The following is a 21972-nucleotide window of genomic DNA, read 5'->3' as shown; positions in this document are numbered from 1 at the left end:
TGCTTCATCCGAGCCAAGTGGTGCTTCATCTGAACCTACTGGTGCTTCATCCGAGCCAAGTGGTGCTTCATCCGAACCTACTGGTGCTTCATCCGAACCTACTGGTGCTTCATCCGAGCCAAGTGGTGCTTCATCCGAACCTACTGGTGCTTCATCCGAACCTACTGGTGCTTCATCCGAGCCAAGTGGTGCTTCATCCGAACCTACTGGTGCTTCATCCGAGCCTAGTGGTGCTTCATCCGAACCTACTGGTGCTTCTTCTGAACCTACTGGTGCTTCATCCGAACCTACTGGTGCTTCTTCTGAACCTACTGGTGCTTCATCCGAACCTACTGGTGCTTCATCCGAACCTACTGGTGCTTCATCCGAACCTACTGGTGCTTCTTCTGAACCTACTGGTGCTTCATCCGAGCCAAGTGGTGCTTCATCCGAACCTACTGGTGCTTCATCCGAGCCAAGTGGTGCTTCATCTGAACCTACTGGTGCTTCATCAGAGCCAAGTGGTGCTTCATCCGAACCTACTGGCAATGCATCCAGCTCTACTGGTGCTGTTACTGAGAACACTGGACATACTGAAACAGGATCACCTACGGGGTCACCAGATACTGGATCTGGCTCTGGATCTGGCACAGGTTCTGGATCTGGATCTAACTCTGGATCTGGATCTAACTCTGGATCTGGATCTAACTCTGGTTCTGGGTCTGGCAATGGGTCTGGCTCTGGATCTGGCTCTGGGTCTGGCAATGGATCTGGATCTAACTCTGGTTCTGGATCTGGCAATGGATCTGGCTCTGGGTCTGGTTCGAATTCTGGTTCTGGGTCTGGGTCTGGGTCTGGCAATGGATCTGGTTCGAATTCTGGCAATGGTTCTGGCAATGGATCTGGATCTAACTCTGGTTCTGGGTCTGGCAATGGATCTGGCTCTGGGTCTGGCAATGGATCTGGCTCTGGGTCTGGCAATGGATCTGGATCTTACTCTGGTTCTGGGTCTGGCAAGGGTTCTGGCAATGGATCTGGTTCGAATTCTGGTTCTGGGTCTGGGTCTGGGTCTGGCAATGGATCTGGTTCGAATTCTGGCAATGGTTCTGGCAATGGATCTGGCTCTGGATCTGGCACAGGTTCTGGATCTGGATCTAACTCTGGTTCTGGGTCTGGCAATGGGTCTGGCTCTGGATCTGGTTCGAATTCTGGTTCTGGGTCTGGGCCTGGGTCTGGATCTGGGTCTGGCAATGGGTCTGGATCTGGGTCTGGCAATGGGTCTGGATCTGGGTCTGGCAATGGGTCTGGGTCTGGTTCGAATTCTGGCTCTGGCAATGGATTATCTTCATCTACACCTACGACTACCAATGAGTCTCCAATGTCATCACAATCAAGCGAATCTCCATCTTCAAGTATTTCTACGTACGAAGGCTCAGCTTCCATTGCGAAAGTATCATCCGTTACTAGTTTCTTTTTGTGCATGATGATGGTGGTCATATTTTAGGGCTTTGAAAGATTCAGAGTTATACTTTAACTAACATCATATCTTATTGAAGGATAGTAGGATATGAAGTTGATTCCTTTGTGATTTTTATACCTTTTTTTCATTTGGTTTTGCTGGTCGTTTTTTTCTCAATATTTATGAGGAAACGATCTGTGATTATGATCCTATCAATGCGTTTTTGTTTTCGTTTCGGTTCATCTATATCATACTTGCTAAGTCTGATATTGTGGAATGCTTTTTATTATAGTTTTCGTCCATATTTTCGAAGTTCTTTCAATTACTTATATCCTGTTTTTTTGTTTTATAATTGTTTCAAATACAAATGTCTTTAGAATGTACTATGAAGTTGATACACTATAAAATGTCGTAGCTTGAACCATTTATCCAGACAAGTAATCAATTGTTACTTCCAATCATGTAAGCTTCATGGCCCATTCAAAACTTATCTCTATGAACAGGCATATGGGCATTTGAGTTCATATTTGTGTCTCTAGTTTGCTTTCCGAGATTTTTAAAGGTGGCTCAGAATTGGAATCCATGAATGTGAGAGAGGTCATATTTTGTTGTAAGGCGAAAAAACTTTAAGTCTTCGTGCTGCTTTGAGAGCTTGTAATTGTAAAATAATCTCGTAGCTTGCGATTTTCCTTTGTTATTGTTGTAGTGCCAATGAAATGACGGCAAAGAGTAAACAAAAAGAAGTTCTGGTTGCTTTCGTATAAAATCCATACATCTTGGTTTCAACCTTGTTTATCTAAAGCTTCGTGACTTCCACCCCATCCCTTGATCTTTTAGTTCAAAAAAGATTTTCCCCTCTTTTTGTGACCTACCGTAATTTACGTAGGATTTAGTCTATTGACAAACAAGGAATAAACTCATTATTCGTGCAGAAATAGCAAAATTGGAAAATATGCAGCATTGGTAAGGTTTGAAAAATGGTTGCTGTTGAAATCAATAACCCTCTTGGTATCTTACCAACAAAGATACATCAATAGTTGCGTCAGAAAATATTTGTCACAGTTGAAACCACTAACTTTCATCTCTTCGTTATTCCCCGCCATATTTTTAAAAACAAAGTATACTCGTCTAGACTTTCCACTAAAGGTCCAAATCACAAAGCGTGTTTTGTGGTTGTGACAAATTGCTCTTGCCTATGGCAGTGATGTAATGTGCTATAGCTCATCAATACAAAATGATATCATAAGGTTTAAACCCTCTCGACGATCTTAAATGCTTATAACCCAAAAGAAAACGTGGGTACAGAATCGATTCGTATTTCCTTACAGAAAGCGTGTCAGTTGGTTTTCGTATAATAGTATCACGATTTAATGTAAAGGAAAACACAACACAATTGAAATTTTAGTTTTTGTGTAATACTCGACGAGAGTAGAAAATAACTGCATGACAAATTCTTCGTTACTGAAATGAGGAGAGAATTCTCATAACCATCGATAACCAATTATTCCACTGTTTTAATCTTACCGGAAATAAGTCATGGAACTTTACATGAAAATTTTTAAATAATCATTATCATCTGTTTAACTGTATACTGAAATTAGCAAAGGTTAAAAAAGCTATTCAAGGAAGATTTAATTTGCTTTTGTATTTTTTTTTGTTGGCGCATCAATACGAAAAGCAAGTCAAATTTTGTCTAGAAGGTGACTTAAGGCAACAATTCGCAGCATCAAGATGTCTTCTTAAAGGCATCTAGCTGCCTGGAAATAACTTGATTAATTTTCTATAGCTCTTTAAATTTTCAAATTACTGATAATCTCCAAGATGTTAGCAGCAGTTTCACAAGCGACCTCTTACTAGTGGTCGTTTATATTTTTGACGAGTGGCTCAGATGAATGTTCTCCAGGATTTGAAATTTTAGTACATAAATTTCTTTGTATGACTAATCTGCTACAAATATATAGGACAAAAACCAGAGTATGTCACTGCCAAAAAAATTGTTTCCGTAGTCGTGTAAAAAGTATCAAAAAGTTTCTATTTCTGTAACGAAGTACAAAAAAGATGAGAATAGAGTAAGACCAAAAACCAAAACGTATCATTTGTGTTCAGTGCAGTCATATTTCATAGTTTATTGCTATCCAGCCCCTATTAATTAATGTTTACACAACTTCATCAAAACCATTTATTTCCTATCTTTCATACTTTGCAAACGATACCCGTAAATGTAGCCCTACTAAAAGAATGTACTTTTGAAATAGCGAAACCCCATCAAACGTTTTTCGGTTCACTTTTTCTCGAATGGGCAAATATCAAAATAAGCTTTTTCCAAGAATACAAAAATTTCAGATGTTGTCCAAACTTAAACATAGTTCCCCATAAAATTTATCCTTTGCTTATAGGTATAGAAACCCCGTAAAGCTTCTTCCGTTTATTAGGCTTTTGCTCCTTATTATTAGTTTTGGAGGAAAAAACATAAAAAAGGTTTTTGTAACTCCTCTGAAAAATATTATATACTTCAATATTAAAGATATTATTGTTAAACCCTGGTACTTGCAATTTAGGGTTATGACAAAAAACCCTTTAAAAATATTTTATTGGCAAACTTTAATTGTAGACTATAACCATTGTTATGGACTCATTGACAATTCTCTTCATAACCTTTGGTATAGTGGCAGCCAAGAGAGTGAAATATCTGACTTTTTTTCATTAGAATTGGCAATCGTTTCATTATTATCAGCGACTATTGTTCCTAGTTGTCAACAATAGTAATCGTATTATCACTTCAAGAAAATAGACTGTGGGGCAGGTGAACGCCTTATTGTTCACAAGCCACACAAACGCAGTTCGGTTATACAAAAGATAGCACACAAAAAACACCTTTCCGCAAAAGACAATAGACAGGTGAAATGAACACAAAAGGGAGCCAAATGAGGACAAAGGAAGCCAAACATAGAATTAGAACAAAATAAAAGTGCTTCTGCATTATCCCACAATGTTGTATGTAATTTCAACATTGCAATGAGTGTTACAAAAGTGATGCACTCCGCTCTATTGGACCGATAGCAAGCAAGAAATTTCCACGGTTAAATTAGCCATAAATCCAACACAATTCGTAAAAACCGACCGTAGAATACGAAGCACGCCAAAAAGAATCGTTTCTTTACAATCTTTTCTTTTGTGTATCCCTTTGTTGTTTGCTATTTCCTTTTACACTTTCCTTAGTGAGGACTAAGTCTCAAGCCCTATATTACTGTGATGGTACGCCAAACGTTATGGTATTTATAGATCTAATCTGGAGCATTTCGTGTTAAAATCCCCACAAAAATGCTTAACTGAAATAGGTAATATGGTTATGAGCAATCTGCACCCTCCTGTATTCAAAAAACTAAAACTCCCTCTTCTATCCTTATTTTGTGCAGGCTTAGTAAAACTAATGAACACTTTCATGGAAAGGTTTTACTGTTCATTACCATCGAAAATCGACTCGTTCTCAGATCTAAACTTGAAATACGCAGGACTACTTAAATTGAATTTTTTTTCTTTTGGCAATGGAAATTCATCAAAGCACCACGCCTGTTATTGGCATTGTACTACCGAGAGCTTTCACGTTAATGCTCAAAAATTCACGTTTTTATCTTCAAAATTGCTATTCCAATTACTCCTGCTCTGAAAGATTTATACTAATGTTTTGAGATCAAAGTTTTCCTATTATTTGTAAATTCAATTTAATAGACAAATGCAACTAAAAAATCGAATGGCGTTGAGTAGAGCCTACAATCCGTTTGAATTTTAAACTCCATTGCTGTTTACGAAGTTTCTTGGCTCTCCAGACAAATGGAAAGAAAAATCTGCTCATAATTAACCTAATCTCCAGTAGAAACTGACTACAGCTCTAGAACCATTACAACACTATTTCATTATTACATATTCACCCTACATCGACCACTAAATTGCAGTAGTTGTGTCATAGAAATCCCCAGTGAAATAATTACACAAAGTTCCAAAAGAAACCCCAATAAATATATGATGATTGTGTTATTTTCCAGCAACCTGTGGTTAAAAATGTGGGCCAGAAGTGTTACGAGGACGCCTTAATAAAAGTTTACATGAACTAAATTACAATTCCATGACTTTTGAATATTTTGTGTCGTTGAATATTACGAAATTGAGATAATTTAAATTTGTGTTCATTCAAACACTCTATTCCCTATATACGTTAATTCCCTCTATCGTTGAATCTCTTCGTTAATTTATATCTTTTATTGTAGTTTAACACTATCCTTTCGAAACCTTATTTAATAAACTACTATGAAATTGTATAATCATCGTTTGTATTTATAAGCTTTCTCAGGAAATTTTGGACTAAACATGAAGTGTTACAAACGAAATCGAAGTTTATATTTACTTTTCTCTATGTCTTTTAATTCTTTTGCATTTATTTTATTTCTTAAAATTTAAATTTTAAAAATTTATTTTCCGTTTTTGCTTTTGTGGCTCTTCGTTGTTGCATGCAATACATTTATCACGTTATACTGACAATTTAACTGTGCTTACGTCTTTGTATTGCACTGAAAAGTAGTAGAACTAATGGTAACTTCGTTTTTACGCATTTAAGAACTGAAATTATGTTTTATTCAAGCCTTTGTTTTGCTCAACTATCTGACCCTGCTCCTACAACTTTAAATATAGTTCAACACCCCCCAAATCTAACTATTTTTTGTATTTTAGGATTTCTCATCATTTTCCATCAATCAAACAACTTCAGTGATAGGCGATGTTGATAATTTCAAAGCAATACTTAGTATTCTGTTTTTTACTCCCAGTAGTGTTGGGTTTGGATATAACGTCAAACACCGTTGATAGAGGCGCCGTAAGTTTTAATGTTGGAGATATCACTGTTCACTCTGGCGCTTATTGGTCTATTATTAATAATGCTGTTTCCGCATTTGTTTCAAGTTTAAACGTGCAGTCTAATGCTGGGCTATTTATTTCAAGTACTTCACCATTACTTTCGTTACAAGTTACGTTGTTGGGATTGTTGAATTCCATCACCAACAACGGTATCATTTCATTCAATTCACTTGCTTCCTTAACCTCCTCAAACTACAATCTTATTGGATTATCATTTGAGAACAATGGAGAAATGTACTTGGGTGCATCAGGGGTTGTAGCCAGCAACATGGGTATCACTGCCGCCAGCTGGAAGAATACTGGTTTACTTGTATTTTATCAAAATCAAAGAAATGAAGGTTACGTCAACTTAGGAACTGCTTTAGGAGCAATTAGCAACAACGGTCAAATTTGTTTCCATAACGAAGTATATCAACAGACAACTACAATTGCTGGTACTGGATGCATTACTGCTGATGCTGACTCGAGCATTTACATTACCAACGCGGCTTTGTCTGTCTCAACGGGACAAACGTTTTATTTGGCAGACGGTAAATCGTCCATGATTGTGCAAGCATTATCCACACCACAAACTTTCAACGTACGTAACTTTGGACAAGTCAATGGGGTTGCTAATAAGATTGGTTTAACAATTCCACTTTTCGCGTTAATTGGTAATCCGTGGTCGTACAATTCAGCCACAGGTGTTTTAACTTTAAAAGGTGCTGGGTTGTTACTGCAATATTTTAATATTGGTACTGGGTATGATTCTTCTAAGTTCCAAGTTGTGACTGATAATGGTGCCGGTTTACCGTCTACGCTTTTAGGCTCAATTCAATACAACGGGCCAGTCCCAAATCCTGGTTTGCCAAGTCAGTGCCGTGTTTGTAAATCGCTACCACAAATTCCCGGCGCACAACCAACTGAATACACGACCACGATCACCACAACTAGTGATGGACATACATTGACGGAAACTGGAATTGTTGACATCACAACAGATACCGCTGGATCATGGTACACAACAACATCTATATTTACTACAGCATCAACTTTCACGACTGAGTACACCACCACTGGTACTACTACGAAGGACGACGGATCAGTAGAAACCGACTCAGGAATCGTGTCTCAATCGGGCGACTCGTTGACCACGATCACCACGTTCCCACCAGGAAGTGTCGCAGGTGATGTTACTACTGAGTACACCACGACATGGACTACCACCAAGGACGATGGATCATTAGAAACCGACTCAGGAATCGTGTCTCAATCGGGTGACTCGTTGACCACGATCACCACGTTCCCACCAGGAAGTGTTGCAGGTGATGTTACTACTGAGTACACCACGACATGGACTACCACCAAGGACGACGGATCAGTAGAAACCGACTCGGGAATCGTGTCTCAATCAGGCGACTCGTTGACCACGATCACCACGTTCCCACCAGGAAGTGTTGCAGGTGATGTTACTATGACGTTGACTTCGAATTTTTTGCCAGATGCTGAGAATAGTTTCGTTGAGGAGTTTAGTACAACAGTTTATTCTTCTTTATCGATTGAGACCGTGTTGACTGGTATCCCAACTGAGCAACTCCCTACGGGAGCTGAGTCTGTGGCACCAAGTGGTTCTTCAGGTATGAATCAATGGATGGGTTCACCTATTAATGCTCAAACTGAGCAATCATGTGAGGTAGGAAGTGCAGAAACTGTAACTAATAGTGGTGAAACTGCTCTGGATAGAGGTGTGCTGACAACTAGTGGGGAGATGGCAGGCTCATCTCCAACGGATGGACCTGTTGCCATTTCGGACGCTGCATCAATTCAGGGTGGATCAGAGCTACCATACGAAAGCCATACAAGTGGCATGACTACATTGACAGAACACACAAGTGGTCTTCACTCAACTGCGGTTGCTATTACAACATATTTAGGGGCAGGAACATTTGTCAGATACCCATCACTTATGTGTGCTTTTGCTTCGTTAGTTTTTGTTTTATTTTAGCGTTGACTTCGAATTTTTTGCCAGATGCTGAGAATAGTTTCGTTGAGGAGTTTAGTACAACAGTTTATTCTTCTTTATCGATTGAGACCGTGTTGACTGGTATCCCAACTGAGCAACTCCCTACGGGAGCTGAGTCTGTGGCACCAAGTGGTTCTTCAGGTATGAATCAATGGATGGGTTCACCTATTAATGCTCAAACTGAGCAATCATGTGAGGTAGGAAGTGCAGAAACTGTAACTAATAGTGGTGAAACTGCTCTGGATAGAGGTGTGCTGACAACTAGTGGGGAGATGGCAGGCTCATCTCCAACGGATGGACCTGTTGCCATTTCGGACGCTGCATCAATTCAGGGTGGATCAGAGCTACCATACGAAAGCCATACAAGTGGCATGACTACATTGACAGAACACACAAGTGGTCTTCACTCAACTGCGGTTGCTATTACAACATATTTAGGGGCAGGAACATTTGTCAGATACCCATCACTTATGTGTGCTTTTGCTTCGTTAGTTTTTGTTTTATTTTAGTTCATTTTATTTTTGAATGGTTTCCTTTCATACCTCAAGCTGTGTCTGTATTAATGAGTTCTATTTCATGCGATCTTCAAGATTGATTTCACAGTTCTGTTCATGAGTAGCATTCGATGTTGATTATTTCAGTTTATATTTGTGTTTATTTTGTGATTAAGTTTTGTTCCAAGAAGAAAGCAGAGAGTTGTAGATTCATTTGTTAATCGATAGATTTAATTCTAATTGAATGGTACGACAAAATAATGACAGGTTCAAGTACAAAAGTTTTATCAAAGAAAATTGTTCACAAAAACGTTTGTCTATCTTCAACAGGATTAAACGTACATAATGAATGGGCTTATGTAGATAGATGTTTTAGTATCACTGCTAACGATCTTTGTATCTTTAGTTGTTTCAAAAAGGAATGCAAATGTGATCGTTCGAATGAGATTTTCCTTTAAAGTATTTTTTCTTCAGGCATGCTATAATTTTCAACAGGTGGGGTGTATTTATCATACACTTTCAGATTGTTGTAATTTATTGATTCGCGTATTGGCTTGCAGATTTGATGGTTTTTTGTGTTTTAAAATATTTGCATCTACTATTCACCAACTCATTCCTGTTGAGAATAATGTATAAGCACACACCTTCCTCATAAATAATGGAGCCATAAAAATAGACTCAAGTGTTGTTTCAAGGAGCAGATAGAAAAAAATGGACTGTGCTTAGAGTAGTGGACGAAGGAAGGGCTTCTCATTAAATACACACCTACTGACGGCAACGGTGGTGAGGGAACTCCTACTGACGGCAACGGTGGACCAGGTGACAACGGTGCAAGTAATGGCGGAGCCGGTAACAATGGTGCTGGAGAGAATGGTACTGGCAATAACGGTGCTGGCGATAATGGTGCTGGCGATAATGGAGCCGGTAACGATGGTGCTGGAGACAATGGTGCTGGTGATAACGGTGCTGGAACTGGAGACAATGGCGCTTTATCCGAATTGCAAAATGCCGCAACCATGTTCAAAGTCAACAACATTGTGATTACAATGGCTGGAGTTTGTGCTGCTTTCATGTTGATGTAATGGTTGGCAATGAATCTCATTTTTTAACACATACCAGTACCATCTACAGGTAGCTGGACTTTCTTAATATTCGGTCACTTTACTATTTGTAGTTCACCCATTCCTGGTTTTATGCTTGTTTAGAGAAATCATTTCGGTTACATGCTTTCAATTTGAGCATGCTTTTCTTCAGTGTTCTGATGTTAGTTTATATAATTTAAACAATCTTTCGCCTTATTTTTTCTTCAGTTATTAAATTGTAGCCTTTGATTAAGTAGCTACTTTAGGGATAAGATGTCTTCTGATAGGGTAGTAAAAAGGAAGAACAGTGAACTTACAACAACTGTTTGAGAAGAATGAATTAATTCAAAGTGGCGTTATTATGTAATGAAATGTATGCTTATTGCAAATTCTTCTAGATCTAGATAATAGGCAAAATCCAATATTTGAAGATGGGCTCAAAGCAGCTTTTCTCGCTATGACTCTAATATTTTCTAATCGATATACGACACTAAATTTTTCATGTCACAATCACCAAACTGGTCTCCCGCAAACCCCAATTTAATCCAATCTTCTTTACAATTTTTGTAAACCACTGGCGGTAGCTTGTATCGATTCATCAAAGTACATATAGCATCATAGTTTCCAGCGGAGAAGAACTGGTCAATAAATTCACGACCAAATCGAGCTTTGGCAACTTCACATTCATGCATAATCCATTTGAGTAAATTTGAACTTGATTTTCTATCAAATGGACAAACTGTTAGAGGTAAATGAATATCAAAGTCCTTAGCTTTTGATAATTTGATCTTTAAAATGAGCTCAAATTTTATCGAATAGAATTTACCCGAGACGGTGTAACTTTGAAGATGGGTAATGGGAAGACCTTCGGGAATTCTTTCAATAGTTTTGTGAGTTGCAATATTTGTTGATTCAACAATTGTGGTGTCGTTATCGACAAAGACTTCATTTTCGATGATGTATGGCTCTGGATCATAGTAAACTTCCAAATTATCGTTAAGTTGGGGAAACTTTATACTAAAATGTTCAGTTACTCCTTGAGTATTTATTTCCTTGTTCAACTGCAGTGTCTTTGTGTATAACTTATTCTCCTTTTTGGGAGGTAGTCCGCCATCAAAACATTCCAAATACTCCTTTAATTGAAAAGTAACTTGCTTTGTTGCTAGGTGCTTCTTCACCTTATTATTGGCTGAGTTGGTCAGTAGTTTGCAATGTAGATCAAGATCATCACCAGGACCAACTGATGTAACAGGCACAATTACTTCTGCCAAGACTTGATTATCTTGCGATTTATGCTGTTCAACCACTGGTTCATTGAATTGCCGGTATAGCGGTAAAGTATCGTATGTTTTGATGACAATAGGAAAGGTATCAATATATGATGCCTCAACTCCACTGGTCTCACCGGTCACCACTTTAATTGCAAGATAATGTGTTGTAGACGCTCCAAGTGTCGGCAGATACCCACTTGGTATTATGTCCTTTGGTACAGGTATCATTACTGGCAAATCTACTCCTAATACATGTTGAGAGAACCCATTCATTGGTCTAAATGCCAATGGATCTTCATATATCTTAAACTCTTTAAACGCTTCTGTACTTCCAAGCTTGGCTGGGACAGTCACTTTCTGACGAGTTATTAGAACAATTGAAACTGATCGTATCATGAAAGATGAGCCATTTGCTGTTCTAATGTGAATTATTGTTTCTATTCTTGGTATACTACGTGGGATCCCTGGGCATCCAAATACAATAGTTGAAGCAGTTGGTTCTAGGAAGATTGTGAGTGGGTACTCCTGCTTTGGGTATCCCACTGATGAGCTTTGAAATCGCATTTCGTACAGTCAGACTTTGAAGTAGTGGTTGATAAAGCTGGATATTTGAACAGCAAATGGGATATCAACTGAAGACAACAGACAAAATTGTAAGCTATTGAAGAACAGTAAACATTACACAAAACTTTCAAGTCCAGAAATGATTTTGCATTAAACCTACAATTGTGTAAAAGATAAAACCCATATCTAGGGCTACTTCTCACATTTACACCTTCCCCAAAATCGGTTTTTCTTTTCACATGAACATTACTAACTTACTTATATACCGTTAACTACAAAATACCTGGAAATATAGCCCACTTCAAATCAAACTCTTCTTTATACTTCAATTGATAATAATGATACGTTTCAACTGCCGAAACTGATAAATTAGTAACAACAAATACCCATCCTGATATGAACATAAACGAAGTTGAATTAATTCCGTTCTTGGTACTGAATGCCATAATCACTGTGTAGATAATGACTTCATATAGGTAGTGCGGAGATGCTACTAGCTTGAATTTTGGTAGCGAGTACTTTACCAAGTGGGCAAGATGGTAATGCGCTCTGAATTGTTGTAGTGACGCAACTCCGAAAATAGCAATAAGCATGTAGTCTGCTATAGTTAAAACGGCGCTTCCCGCACAGCTTCCTGATAAGCCCAAATATGTAGCCAACGCAATCAAAACATAATGAGAAATACCAACCACGTAATGCGTAATGTTCATATACGAAGTTGTTGAAAACTTTGTTACAACGAAACTCTCAATCATTCTTCTGGCACCTTGCAAAAGGAGTAGTTTGTTGATGGTTTCCAAATTCTTAAATGTAGCAGCTTCATTATCAGATTGTCCAATGATGGCTTCATGACATGCTTTGAAATATGTAGCGGTTGATAAGGTGAACAAGCAAATGTAGAAATGAGTAAACCACAGCTTACGCACCACTGCGTATTTGGCAATGATGTCAATTACCTCTGAAGGTGTACTGGGACTGCTTGGACTGTTGTTACCTCTAGAATCAAAATCCGGAACAGTTTTACCATAGTTCAATAATCTCTTCAAAGGTGGAACGTATTTGACAAGTAATATACCTGACGTTAAAACAAAGTATGCTAGCGAAACAAGTAATTGTAAGTTATAAGTTGTAGTAATATTCATATAAAATGTTATGGATTGAGAGAAGAGTGGAACAGAAAATATAAATAAGTCTCTGTAAATATTTACCCGTTGATAGAATATACCAAGTACAGTATAGCAAGATGTCACATCCACCAGAATATGCCCCCACGGCATCAACATCTTTCACTATCTCCTCAAAGTCGTCTAAGTTTAACCAAGAATTAACCCGATCGTCATTAATAAAATCACCATCAAATAAATCAATTTACAACTCATTGGCTGAGATAAGTTCCATTTTACTTTCAATAGAAATGTTGGAAAACTCATTCATTAAGGATTATATCACAGATAAGGAAAAATATACATCTACGGCATATAGACTAATATATCAATACCAAATTATAATCAAGGGGTTTGATGAATTGAAATTACCAGTGTTGCGAGAACTTATGCCAGACTTATCGTCGGATTTATCCAATTTCTTGGACCTATTCACTTCGAAATTTAACTTGAATTGTACACAAGCTGTAAATAGACTACTAAGCGGTGTGCCATCAACAATAGACCACGTTAGTGGTGCATCAGACTCAGGAATAAACACAGGTAATAAGGCTAATGCAAGGTTAATTGCTGAGATCACGGGCAATTTCATCACTTGTATGGATGCGGTTAAACTAAATTACAAAACCAGAGATCAATTACATCCATTATTAAGTGATTTAGTTGTCAATTTGAATGAATTTAATGAAAGTATAGAGTTTAATGGGAAATCGAAATTAATTAATTGGCTTATAAAGATTAATAATTCAGAGAAGGAACTTTCACAAGAAGATTCTGATTCGTTTCTAAATGACTTGGATATTGCGTATAAAGGATTCTATACATCTTTGGAAAGCCACTAAAGATGTGCGGTGCTGAGTTTATATAATTGATTCAATTTGTTCAGCATATCCCAATACATTTTTGATTATTGATTCATTATCAACAGCTTCTTCATTTTCAACTTTAGTGAAATATATCACACCCAGATCAAATTTCCAATTTGTTAAATCCAAAGATTCTTTTAAAGTTGTTTCAAATGTAGCATCACTTAACTCTTGAGGCAAGTACAATAAACTCTTGCAGTTGGAAATTGGGATTGCATCATAAGTCTTTTCTAAACTTTTAGCAATTTCAAATCTTAAGGCATTGATTAATGTGTCAGCAAAATGAGTAAATTCTTTACATGGTAAATTCTTTTCTTCTTTTAACAAGTTCCAAATCTTGATATAGTTACCCTCCATTAAATTTCTTTCTAAATCAATGGGGAATCTCAAATACTTGTCATTTTCAATATCGTATTGTTTTGAATTGTAAATCATTTCCAATTCAACGTTAAATTTTGAAATCGAACCTTGACTTAAAAGATACAATAAAAACAAAGATATGATCTTGGTACTATCGGTATTAATATGAGGTTTATTTATGTTGTGAATTTTATCATTAGTATAAAATGGCTTCAATTGAGCAAAATAACTCTCAAACCCTGAATAGTTGTTTGTAAATAACGATGATAATGCACCTATTTCCAATATTCTTTGAGCTATTTTCAAATCATTGATTTGATCTTCAGTTTGAGTGTTGGAACTCAATGGTACTAACAAGTTGTGTTTGATCAATTCTATTTTGATAGGTGCTAGAAGTTGTTGACATTTTTGATAGTCTTGTTTATCATAGACACTGTATATTTCAGCTGTAAGCTTTTGAAGGGACATGGTTGGGTTGAGTAATAGATTATGGTGTTTATGGTGGTTGCCACCAAAAACTCTTTTTCTCTTCGGGATTGGAGACAGGATAAGTCGTGTCGCGAGAATACAAAAGAAGACAATTACATAAAAAAATTTCAATAGTCGCATCAAGCACACACACCAAACTCATCATCATCAACTCATCACACGAGGAAACAGAGGGAATCACTTTTTATATAACATTTGATTTTTCAAACAGTCACATAGTTTAAACATGAAATTTTTAACCACAAATTTCGTACAATGTGCCGTTAAAGGTTGTCAATCATCATCGGTCTCATTTCCATTAAAATACGAAGAATGTCAACTAGTTCAAGAAGAACAAGAATTCAAACCTGATTTCATAGTACACATGTTAGACAAGCTTGATTGGAATGCAGTAATATCAGTGGCTAGAGATTTGGGGAATGATTCATTACCTCAAACAAAACCTGAGGGTTTAGATCCAATTATGGAAGATGATCAAGTTGTGTTACGGGATCTACATACCTTGTTAGTTGAGACTCAGTTGATTGAAGGGAAAATGACTTGTAATAACTGTCATCATATTTACTATATCAAGAATTCGATACCAAATTTCCTTTTACCACCCCACCTTGCTAATTGAATATAGAGAAAAGCGATGCAGTGAAGAAGCAGAATAGTGTTTGACAAAATGCGATGTTCCATAGGAGGGGTATGTTCAATGTCCTGGTAGAGGCGAAACTGGGATACGAAAGCTTGCTTGCGTAATTTGGAGAGTATTGACTTTTGCTGGGGATCAAAAATGCTATTAGGAGAATGATGCCGAATATTTAATTTATACACTATATGCCTGAGTAGTCCACTCTATTTTATTCAAAAGCTAGGCTACAATTTAAGTAGGAGATGTTGTGAAGGAAAGACTTTGAGTTGTAAGCACTTTACAATTGCAATTGATGTTGTGTATAAGTCTGCGACATACTCTCTTTCATTTCGCGACAATGATTTTCTTTTCACAGTTTGGGAACAAAAGTACACGACTGTCGCATTATTCAACGTACCACAAAGTTAATTTTATCTCATTATGATGTAACAACAAACAAAAAGGAGATTCTTAACTTGGAAGATTATTTATTATCAAGAACACGAGTAAGCACCTATTAAGCTGCTTCTTCGGCAATGAAGGCTATTACCTATTTGCTTATAGCCCTCAAATATCTTGCGATAGAGTTTTGCCTTTTCTTGCGCCTTCTCCTGAAACACTTCTTGTTTTGAATTTCACAAATTTGCCAATTTCTGTTTATTTATTTCTTTTAATTTGTAATTTTTTAATTTTTATTTTTTGGCTTTTTTTTTTCAGTGGAGGACACAGAACACAACGATATAAGCTCACTCACCTTAAGTTTCACTCTCGGACTGGAATTAATCGTTCATGAGTAATCAAGGGGATTATTCAACACTCTTAATAAACAGTTAAAAGACTAGGTCCTTACACTAGGTTCAAATCACACACGCACACACACACACACGCACACACACACACATACAGACTCACATACAGACTCACTCACCGACTCACTCACTAACTCACTCACTCCTATATATATAAGCAAAGCATATCCTCGAGTGTTTGCAATCCAAAGGTTATGGTTAATTTAAGCCTATTTCAGAATAGCTCCACTACCACCACCAACAACAACAACAACAATAACAACAACAACAATAACACCAACAATGATAAGACGGATACTATCACATCGAACAGCAATAGCAGCAATAATATTTCAACACGTGTTAACATGTCTTTAGCACTGGGTTTGGAAGCTAGCCCGAATAGTAATAGTCCAGAATTACGTCCACTGTCTCGTACGAGGACCAGGTCGATATCAATATCTCGTTTTCTATTTAATAGGGATCATGACACACCGGGTACCCCTTCAGTCAACACTGCTGGGAATTCCTTAGAAAACAGCTCTTCAGAATCAACCGTATCTGGAGCTCCGTCGGATCAAACTAGCAACAACAATGGCAGTAATGGGATGAATAGGTTGAAAAACATGTTTCGTTTCCCTTCCAATTCAGTATCTTCAGCAGACTCCAAATCACAGGGTCAGAGACAGCGGTCGCTATCGTCTCCATTTCGACAAAGTGGCAGGGACCATCACCACAAGAAATCATCCAGCATCAATCACTTATCTGTATCGCTGCCTCCGCAGTTACCTGAAATTGTGACTGATGCGCCAGAATCTCATGATTTAGCAGAAGGTACAAGTCCTGTTGTTCATTCAAACCCTTACTTCCAGTATCAGGGACTACCTCCACATTTAACAACATCTACACCACAACAACCAAACTTGTTGACTACAAATAAATCTGAACTCTCGGTTTCGTTGAGACATAATGATTCTATTTATTCATTGAATGAGCATGATGTGTTACAGCCACCACCAAAGATACATTATAGTCAATCTTCTTTTTCGGGTGACGATGAGTCAGATGATGATATTAACAACACCAAAATTGGCACTGACAACTCTACATATCTTGAGCCACCAAGGCCAGAAGCTTCCCCAATAAAAGAAGTGAATGGAGAGCCAGCGCTTACACCACCTCCATCGCCATTTCAAAGGGCTCTTCGACGTGTTGCATCTGCTCCGCTAGTACATAAATTGATGAATGATAAATCAGCAAGTGACGTATCTTCTCCACCATCACCAACACCCCGCAAAGAACAAGAACCATTTGATATAAGTAAACATATTGGAGAAGTTACAATCACAGGCCGTCCTCGTACTTTAACTCAAGATCGTACTTATTCGCATGCCGCCACTCGAATAGTTGATGTACAAGTAAGTCCCAGTAGTTTTGAAAAAATTCGACTTTTGGGAAAAGGCGATGTGGGAAAAGTATACCTCGTGCGAGACTTGCAATCAAATAGACTCTATGCCATGAAAATTCTTAGCAAAAAGGAAATGATTGAACGAAACAAGATTAAACGTGCATTGGTTGAACAAGAAATTTTAGCAACTTCAAACCATCCATTCATTGTTACGTTATACCATTCATTTCAATCAAAAAATTTCCTTTATTTGTGTATGGAGTATTGTATGGGTGGTGAGTTTTTCCGAGCTTTACAAACAAGAGAATCGAAAACTATATCTGAAAACGATGCCAAATTCTATGCCGCAGAAGTAACGGCTGCGCTAGAGTATCTTCATTTAATGGGATTCATATATCGTGATTTGAAACCGGAAAACATCTTGTTGCATCAATCAGGTCATATCATGTTGAGTGATTTCGACCTATCAAAAAGAAGTGAAAGAGCCAAAAACCCCGAGATTGCATTCAACAAAAATGGCTTATCATTATCATCATCAGGCACATATTCACCACATCATGGCCCTACATTGGATACTAAAGCATGTATTGATGGGTTTAGAACAAATTCATTTGTTGGTACTGAAGAATACATTGCTCCTGAGGTCATACGTGGTAAAGGTCACACTAGTGCTGTTGATTGGTGGACATTGGGGATATTTATTTATGAAATGTTGTATGGAACAACTCCATTCAAGGGCCATGATCGTAAAAAGACATTTGCTAATGTATTGAAACGAGATGTTAAATTTGATTTAGTCCCCACACAACAATCAGTTTCATCAAATTGTAAAAGTTTGATCAAGAAATTGTTGATTAAAGAAGAAGATAAACGATTAGGGTCTAAGACTGGTGCTTCTGAAATTAAGAATCATGTGTTTTTTAAAAATACTCAATGGGCATTGTTAAGACATCAAAAACCTCCAATGATTCCTGTATTGACCAAATCGAAAAAACATCGTGATCAAAAAGAACAACACGGTGGAAAAGATGGAATTAAGGGGAACGGTACTACTGGAGGTGCTGAATCACCTGATGTCAGTAATGAAGTCCATTCAATAGCTGAGAGCGATCCAAATGATCCATTCGCCAAATTCAATTCAGTGACATTGCGATATGGTGACGAGGACAATGCATTTGAGTTTGGGGATGAATGTGGTGGTGGGGTGGTCAACGGTATCTGTCTTGATTCGTCAGTTGTGTATAATCCAGAAAAGACTACGGCGTATACTAGTGTTGCTTATACTATGACATCACCTGATAATGGGACTTCAAAGAGAGGGTTTTTGCGAAGATGAGAGTCAATTTCATGTTTGTTGCAAAGGTGATGTGAAAAGATAGGGTTTATAACGTTATATTTAGATTAAAATATTTGAATTGGTACGTAATTGAATGTAGAAACAATGCACATAAAGAACTTGTTTGTGATATGTTTACATTGTTTTTCGAAAGAGACATATGGATCTAAGGGGGCATTGGAGACAGCCAAGGCTGTGTTCATTATATCTTCGTTGCTGGCTGTGTGAGATTTCATTGTTCCCTTCTGTTTTTATTATTTTTCTTCTATACAAGGAAAGTGTACCTTACAAACAAACCCCGTGACAAAACGAAACAATAGGAAATCCCTTGACATGATATATACAGTCAAGCAAGCAAAAGGCCTTTTACGACAAACACACTGCCCCGTTCAGTCTCTACTTCTCCTTCCTCCAATCTTTTTCAACATGTTTACTTTTGTGTTATCTGGGGTTCTGTTGACAAAATAAACACAAAATGAGATAAAAATAGATCGGAAATCTAGGAACACTCATTCCTGCATCTAGCCGACTTTAATTTTTTCCTTTTCATTTTCACAGCCACGCTCAACCGCCCAATCGGGATATGTCATTACTAATTGCAACCAACCTCAACAAAGAGGATGCCTTCTACTATACTCCAACTCTTTCCAAAACTTTTGAAATTTTTCTGTTGTTAAATAGCTAACCTAAGTATGTATGTATATATATGCAAAATAGACCGAAATAATTTTATATGACGTTTGAAAAAAATTGTAAAAAATAACCAACCAATTTTTAATAAAAGAAAAACGCAGTTGACTTGACGGTTTGTCAACTTATGAAAACCCACCAATAAAGAAAAAATTAAACCCTCTTGAAATGTTGTAGTAGCCAAGACTTAGCTGATCCTTTAACAATCAACAAAGTCAATAATCTTCAATTTGACGGCATTACATTGAGCGGCAACATTTTCGTCATACAAGTTGTAGAAATCACCACTTAAACATTGGTAGAAGACCTTTGAGTCACCAAGAGTCAAGTAACCGTCACTTGAAATGGACCAACCAGCAGCAAAGATAGAGCCAGCCTGTGGTGGTGGACCATCGAATTGGAATTGTCTGTTGGCTACAATAGCACCAATTCTACCATGTGAGTCAGTCAAAACACTATCTTCCAATTTCATAACTAAGTTGTTTGATGATGAGCAAGCTTGTGGGATAGACGAGTTGGAGTCATCGTCATCGCTTGACGCACCTGATTCTTGTGGTTGGCCATCAGAAAGAGTTGTGGCAGCAGCTCTTGATTCAGCAGCAACAGTGGAGTTTTTGTGTTGAACTTGACCATCTGAAATTTGAGCAGCAGCAGTTGCAGTTGGTTCAGCTGAGGTTTGGTGTTGAATTTGACCATCAGTGATTTGATTGACAACGGATGCAGCTGAGGTTTGGTGTTGAATTTGACCATCTCCAATTTGATTGACGACGGATGCAGCTGAGGTTTGGTGTTGAATTTGACCATCTCCAATTTGATTGACGACGGATGCAGCTGAGGTTTGGTGTTGAATTTGACCATCAGTGATTTGGTTGACAACAGAGGCGGTAGTTTGGTGTTGAATTTGACCATCAGTGATTTGATTTACAACCGAAGCAGCAGCAGCAGTAGTTTGATGTTGAATTTGACCATCAGTGATTTGAGCAACTGGAGCAACTGATGAAGATGAAGTTGGCAAGATTGAATATGAACCAGATCTAACATTTGGTTGACCATCAGACAAGGCACTAACAACCGCTCTTCTCTTGAGTGTAGCAGAAGCAGTCTCCAATTTACTACTAAGATCAGCGGCTGTATCAGTTGACAAAGCTGAAGCATCTTCAACAGTTTCAATTTGAATACCAAAACTTGATGCGTAATCAGTTGTGGCATCTGAAGGAATTGATGCAGTTGGTGTCAAAGTAGTCCATGGCGCAGATGGTACTGTAGCGGCCAATACGGTAGTTAAAAATGCAGCAGATGTAGCGATTGTTGTATATTTCATGTTTGTGTGAGTAAGAATATTAACTGTAATATATGCCAAGTAAATATATGTAAGGTTGGTTTTGACAGATCGTGGAAAATATATGTGGATGAGAAAGAGAAAAAAGTTTCTTGGGAATAATCAGGGGGACAAGAGGGAAATCAATGGTCTATTTATAATAAATTCGAGGTAGGTTTAAGTGGGCCTATAAGTCTATTATTAATTTTAGTATTTTACTTGCGGTTGTCTATAGAGATTGATATTCTGTGATATTGCATCATCATTTGAAATATACAGAACAATAGAGGCACAATATTACACAATATTACACAATATTACACAATATAGGCTACATGCTTGATGTGTTAAAAATAAAATAAATAACAAGCATAAAATTTTCATAAAGGTAAACAAAAGATTTAAAACAACCGCAGTACTAAGATGGATGTTGATCTATCATAACCCCATAGTATCACCTACGTTACTCCTACATCCAATTGACCTCAAATTATGAACTCCTTTTACTCTTGTCTAGCTGGTCAGTTAATGTGCGTGGCGGAAAAAAAGAATTGCTAGCAGAATTGGTGAACAATGCAAAAAAAGCATTGCCTACATTGCCTACATTGCCTACATTGCCTTCTAACAATAACAACTATATTACCACAGCCTAAACTGAATCAACTCTCCGCTTGCCACCGATTTGTTTACACTTTTCTTTTGTGTTTAAGGACAGTACCAGTTATTGTGCTTCTGCTTGTCAAACTGTATTGTTTTTTGTTTGTTTTTAAATTTGCTGTAAAGAAACAAAATTTGACCAGCTAGGAAAAGAAACCACAAATATGGAGAAACAGAGAAATTGGTACCAAGGTACATAGCCCCCGGATCATGTACCCTTTAGATCATAAGGATCTTACGGAAATTGGCTGATTGTGATCTATGCTGGCTGTTTTGCTCTATTGAAAATTTTGATCCGTGCTGGCTGTTTTGTTTGTTTTTGATGATGATGTGATCGGTGCTGGCTGTTTCAATTAGCCACAAAAACAAAAACAAAAAATAGATCAAGACAAAAAAAATACAGTTTAAAGTTAATAAAAGGTAGTGTAGCTCCTAATTTTTATATGCAAGTCATTAGTACGCCGAAAGGGGGTTCAACATATTGTCTCACGAATCAACAGCAACAAAGAAAGAGAAGAAAGG

At 37.5% G+C, this 21972-nt stretch overlaps 10 protein-coding genes across 10 annotated transcripts in view; 5 read left to right on the top strand and 5 right to left on the bottom strand. All coding sequences in view use genetic code 12, as the record gives it.

The window, feature by feature from the left end:
* CORT_0C02745 (Iff5 GPI-anchored protein) overlaps positions 1-1483 on the top strand; it is a gene marked incomplete at both ends in the record, with an annotated part of 2574 nt that extends 1091 nt beyond the window's left edge. The window contains one exon of the mRNA XM_003868506.1: positions 1-1483. This exon is cut by the window's left edge and continues 1091 nt beyond it. Within this exon, the coding sequence (XP_003868554.1) occupies positions 1-1483 (1483 nt within the window).
* A 4726-nt stretch (positions 1484-6209) lies between these two features.
* CORT_0C02740 (Iff5 GPI-anchored protein) lies at positions 6210-8330 on the top strand (the record flags this gene model as incomplete). Its single annotated transcript, XM_003868505.1, has 1 exon — positions 6210-8330. One exon carries the CDS (start codon positions 6210-6212, stop codon positions 8328-8330), a length of 2121 nt encoding a protein of 706 aa, XP_003868553.1.
* Positions 8331-9491: 1161 nt separating this feature from the next.
* On the bottom strand, positions 9492-9944 carry CORT_0C02730 (hypothetical protein; the record flags this gene model as incomplete). Its single annotated transcript, XM_003868504.1, has 1 exon — positions 9492-9944. The coding sequence occupies one exon, from the start codon at positions 9942-9944 to the stop codon at positions 9492-9494; it is 453 nt and encodes a 150-aa protein (XP_003868552.1).
* A 453-nt stretch (positions 9945-10397) lies between these two features.
* Positions 10398-11759, bottom strand: CORT_0C02720 (hypothetical protein; the record flags this gene model as incomplete). Its single annotated transcript, XM_003868503.1, has 1 exon — positions 10398-11759. The coding sequence occupies one exon, from the start codon at positions 11757-11759 to the stop codon at positions 10398-10400; it is 1362 nt and encodes a 453-aa protein (XP_003868551.1).
* A 272-nt stretch (positions 11760-12031) lies between these two features.
* On the bottom strand, positions 12032-13042 carry CORT_0C02710 (Dfg10 protein; the record flags this gene model as incomplete). Its single annotated transcript, XM_003868502.1, has 1 exon — positions 12032-13042. One exon carries the CDS (start codon positions 13040-13042, stop codon positions 12032-12034), a length of 1011 nt encoding a protein of 336 aa, XP_003868550.1.
* On the top strand, positions 13003-13764 carry CORT_0C02700 (Vps28 protein; the record flags this gene model as incomplete). Its single annotated transcript, XM_003868501.1, has 1 exon — positions 13003-13764. The coding sequence occupies one exon, from the start codon at positions 13003-13005 to the stop codon at positions 13762-13764; it is 762 nt and encodes a 253-aa protein (XP_003868549.1).
* Positions 13765-13782: 18 nt separating this feature from the next.
* On the bottom strand, positions 13783-14757 carry CORT_0C02690 (Rpn12 protein; the record flags this gene model as incomplete). The annotated part of the gene is made up of 1 exon (XM_003868500.1): positions 13783-14757. The coding sequence occupies one exon, from the start codon at positions 14755-14757 to the stop codon at positions 13783-13785; it is 975 nt and encodes a 324-aa protein (XP_003868548.1).
* A 106-nt stretch (positions 14758-14863) lies between these two features.
* CORT_0C02680 (tRNA methyltransferase complex subunit) lies at positions 14864-15256 on the top strand (the record flags this gene model as incomplete). Its single annotated transcript, XM_003868499.1, has 1 exon — positions 14864-15256. One exon carries the CDS (start codon positions 14864-14866, stop codon positions 15254-15256), a length of 393 nt encoding a protein of 130 aa, XP_003868547.1.
* Positions 15257-16256: 1000 nt separating this feature from the next.
* On the top strand, positions 16257-18785 carry CORT_0C02670 (serine/threonine protein kinase; the record flags this gene model as incomplete). The annotated part of the gene is made up of 1 exon (XM_003868498.1): positions 16257-18785. One exon carries the CDS (start codon positions 16257-16259, stop codon positions 18783-18785), a length of 2529 nt encoding a protein of 842 aa, XP_003868546.1.
* Positions 18786-19674: 889 nt separating this feature from the next.
* CORT_0C02660 (Pir1 1,3-beta-glucan-linked structural cell wall protein) lies at positions 19675-20796 on the bottom strand (the record flags this gene model as incomplete). Its single annotated transcript, XM_003868497.1, has 1 exon — positions 19675-20796. The coding sequence occupies one exon, from the start codon at positions 20794-20796 to the stop codon at positions 19675-19677; it is 1122 nt and encodes a 373-aa protein (XP_003868545.1).
* Positions 20797-21972: the final 1176 nt, after the last annotated feature.

Source organism: Candida orthopsilosis, assembly GCF_000315875.1.
Source record: "Candida orthopsilosis Co 90-125, chromosome 3 draft sequence".
Taxonomy (NCBI): Eukaryota; Fungi; Ascomycota; class Pichiomycetes; order Serinales; family Debaryomycetaceae; genus Lodderomyces; species Lodderomyces orthopsilosis.
This window is presented reverse-complemented; position numbering and strand designations above follow the sequence as displayed.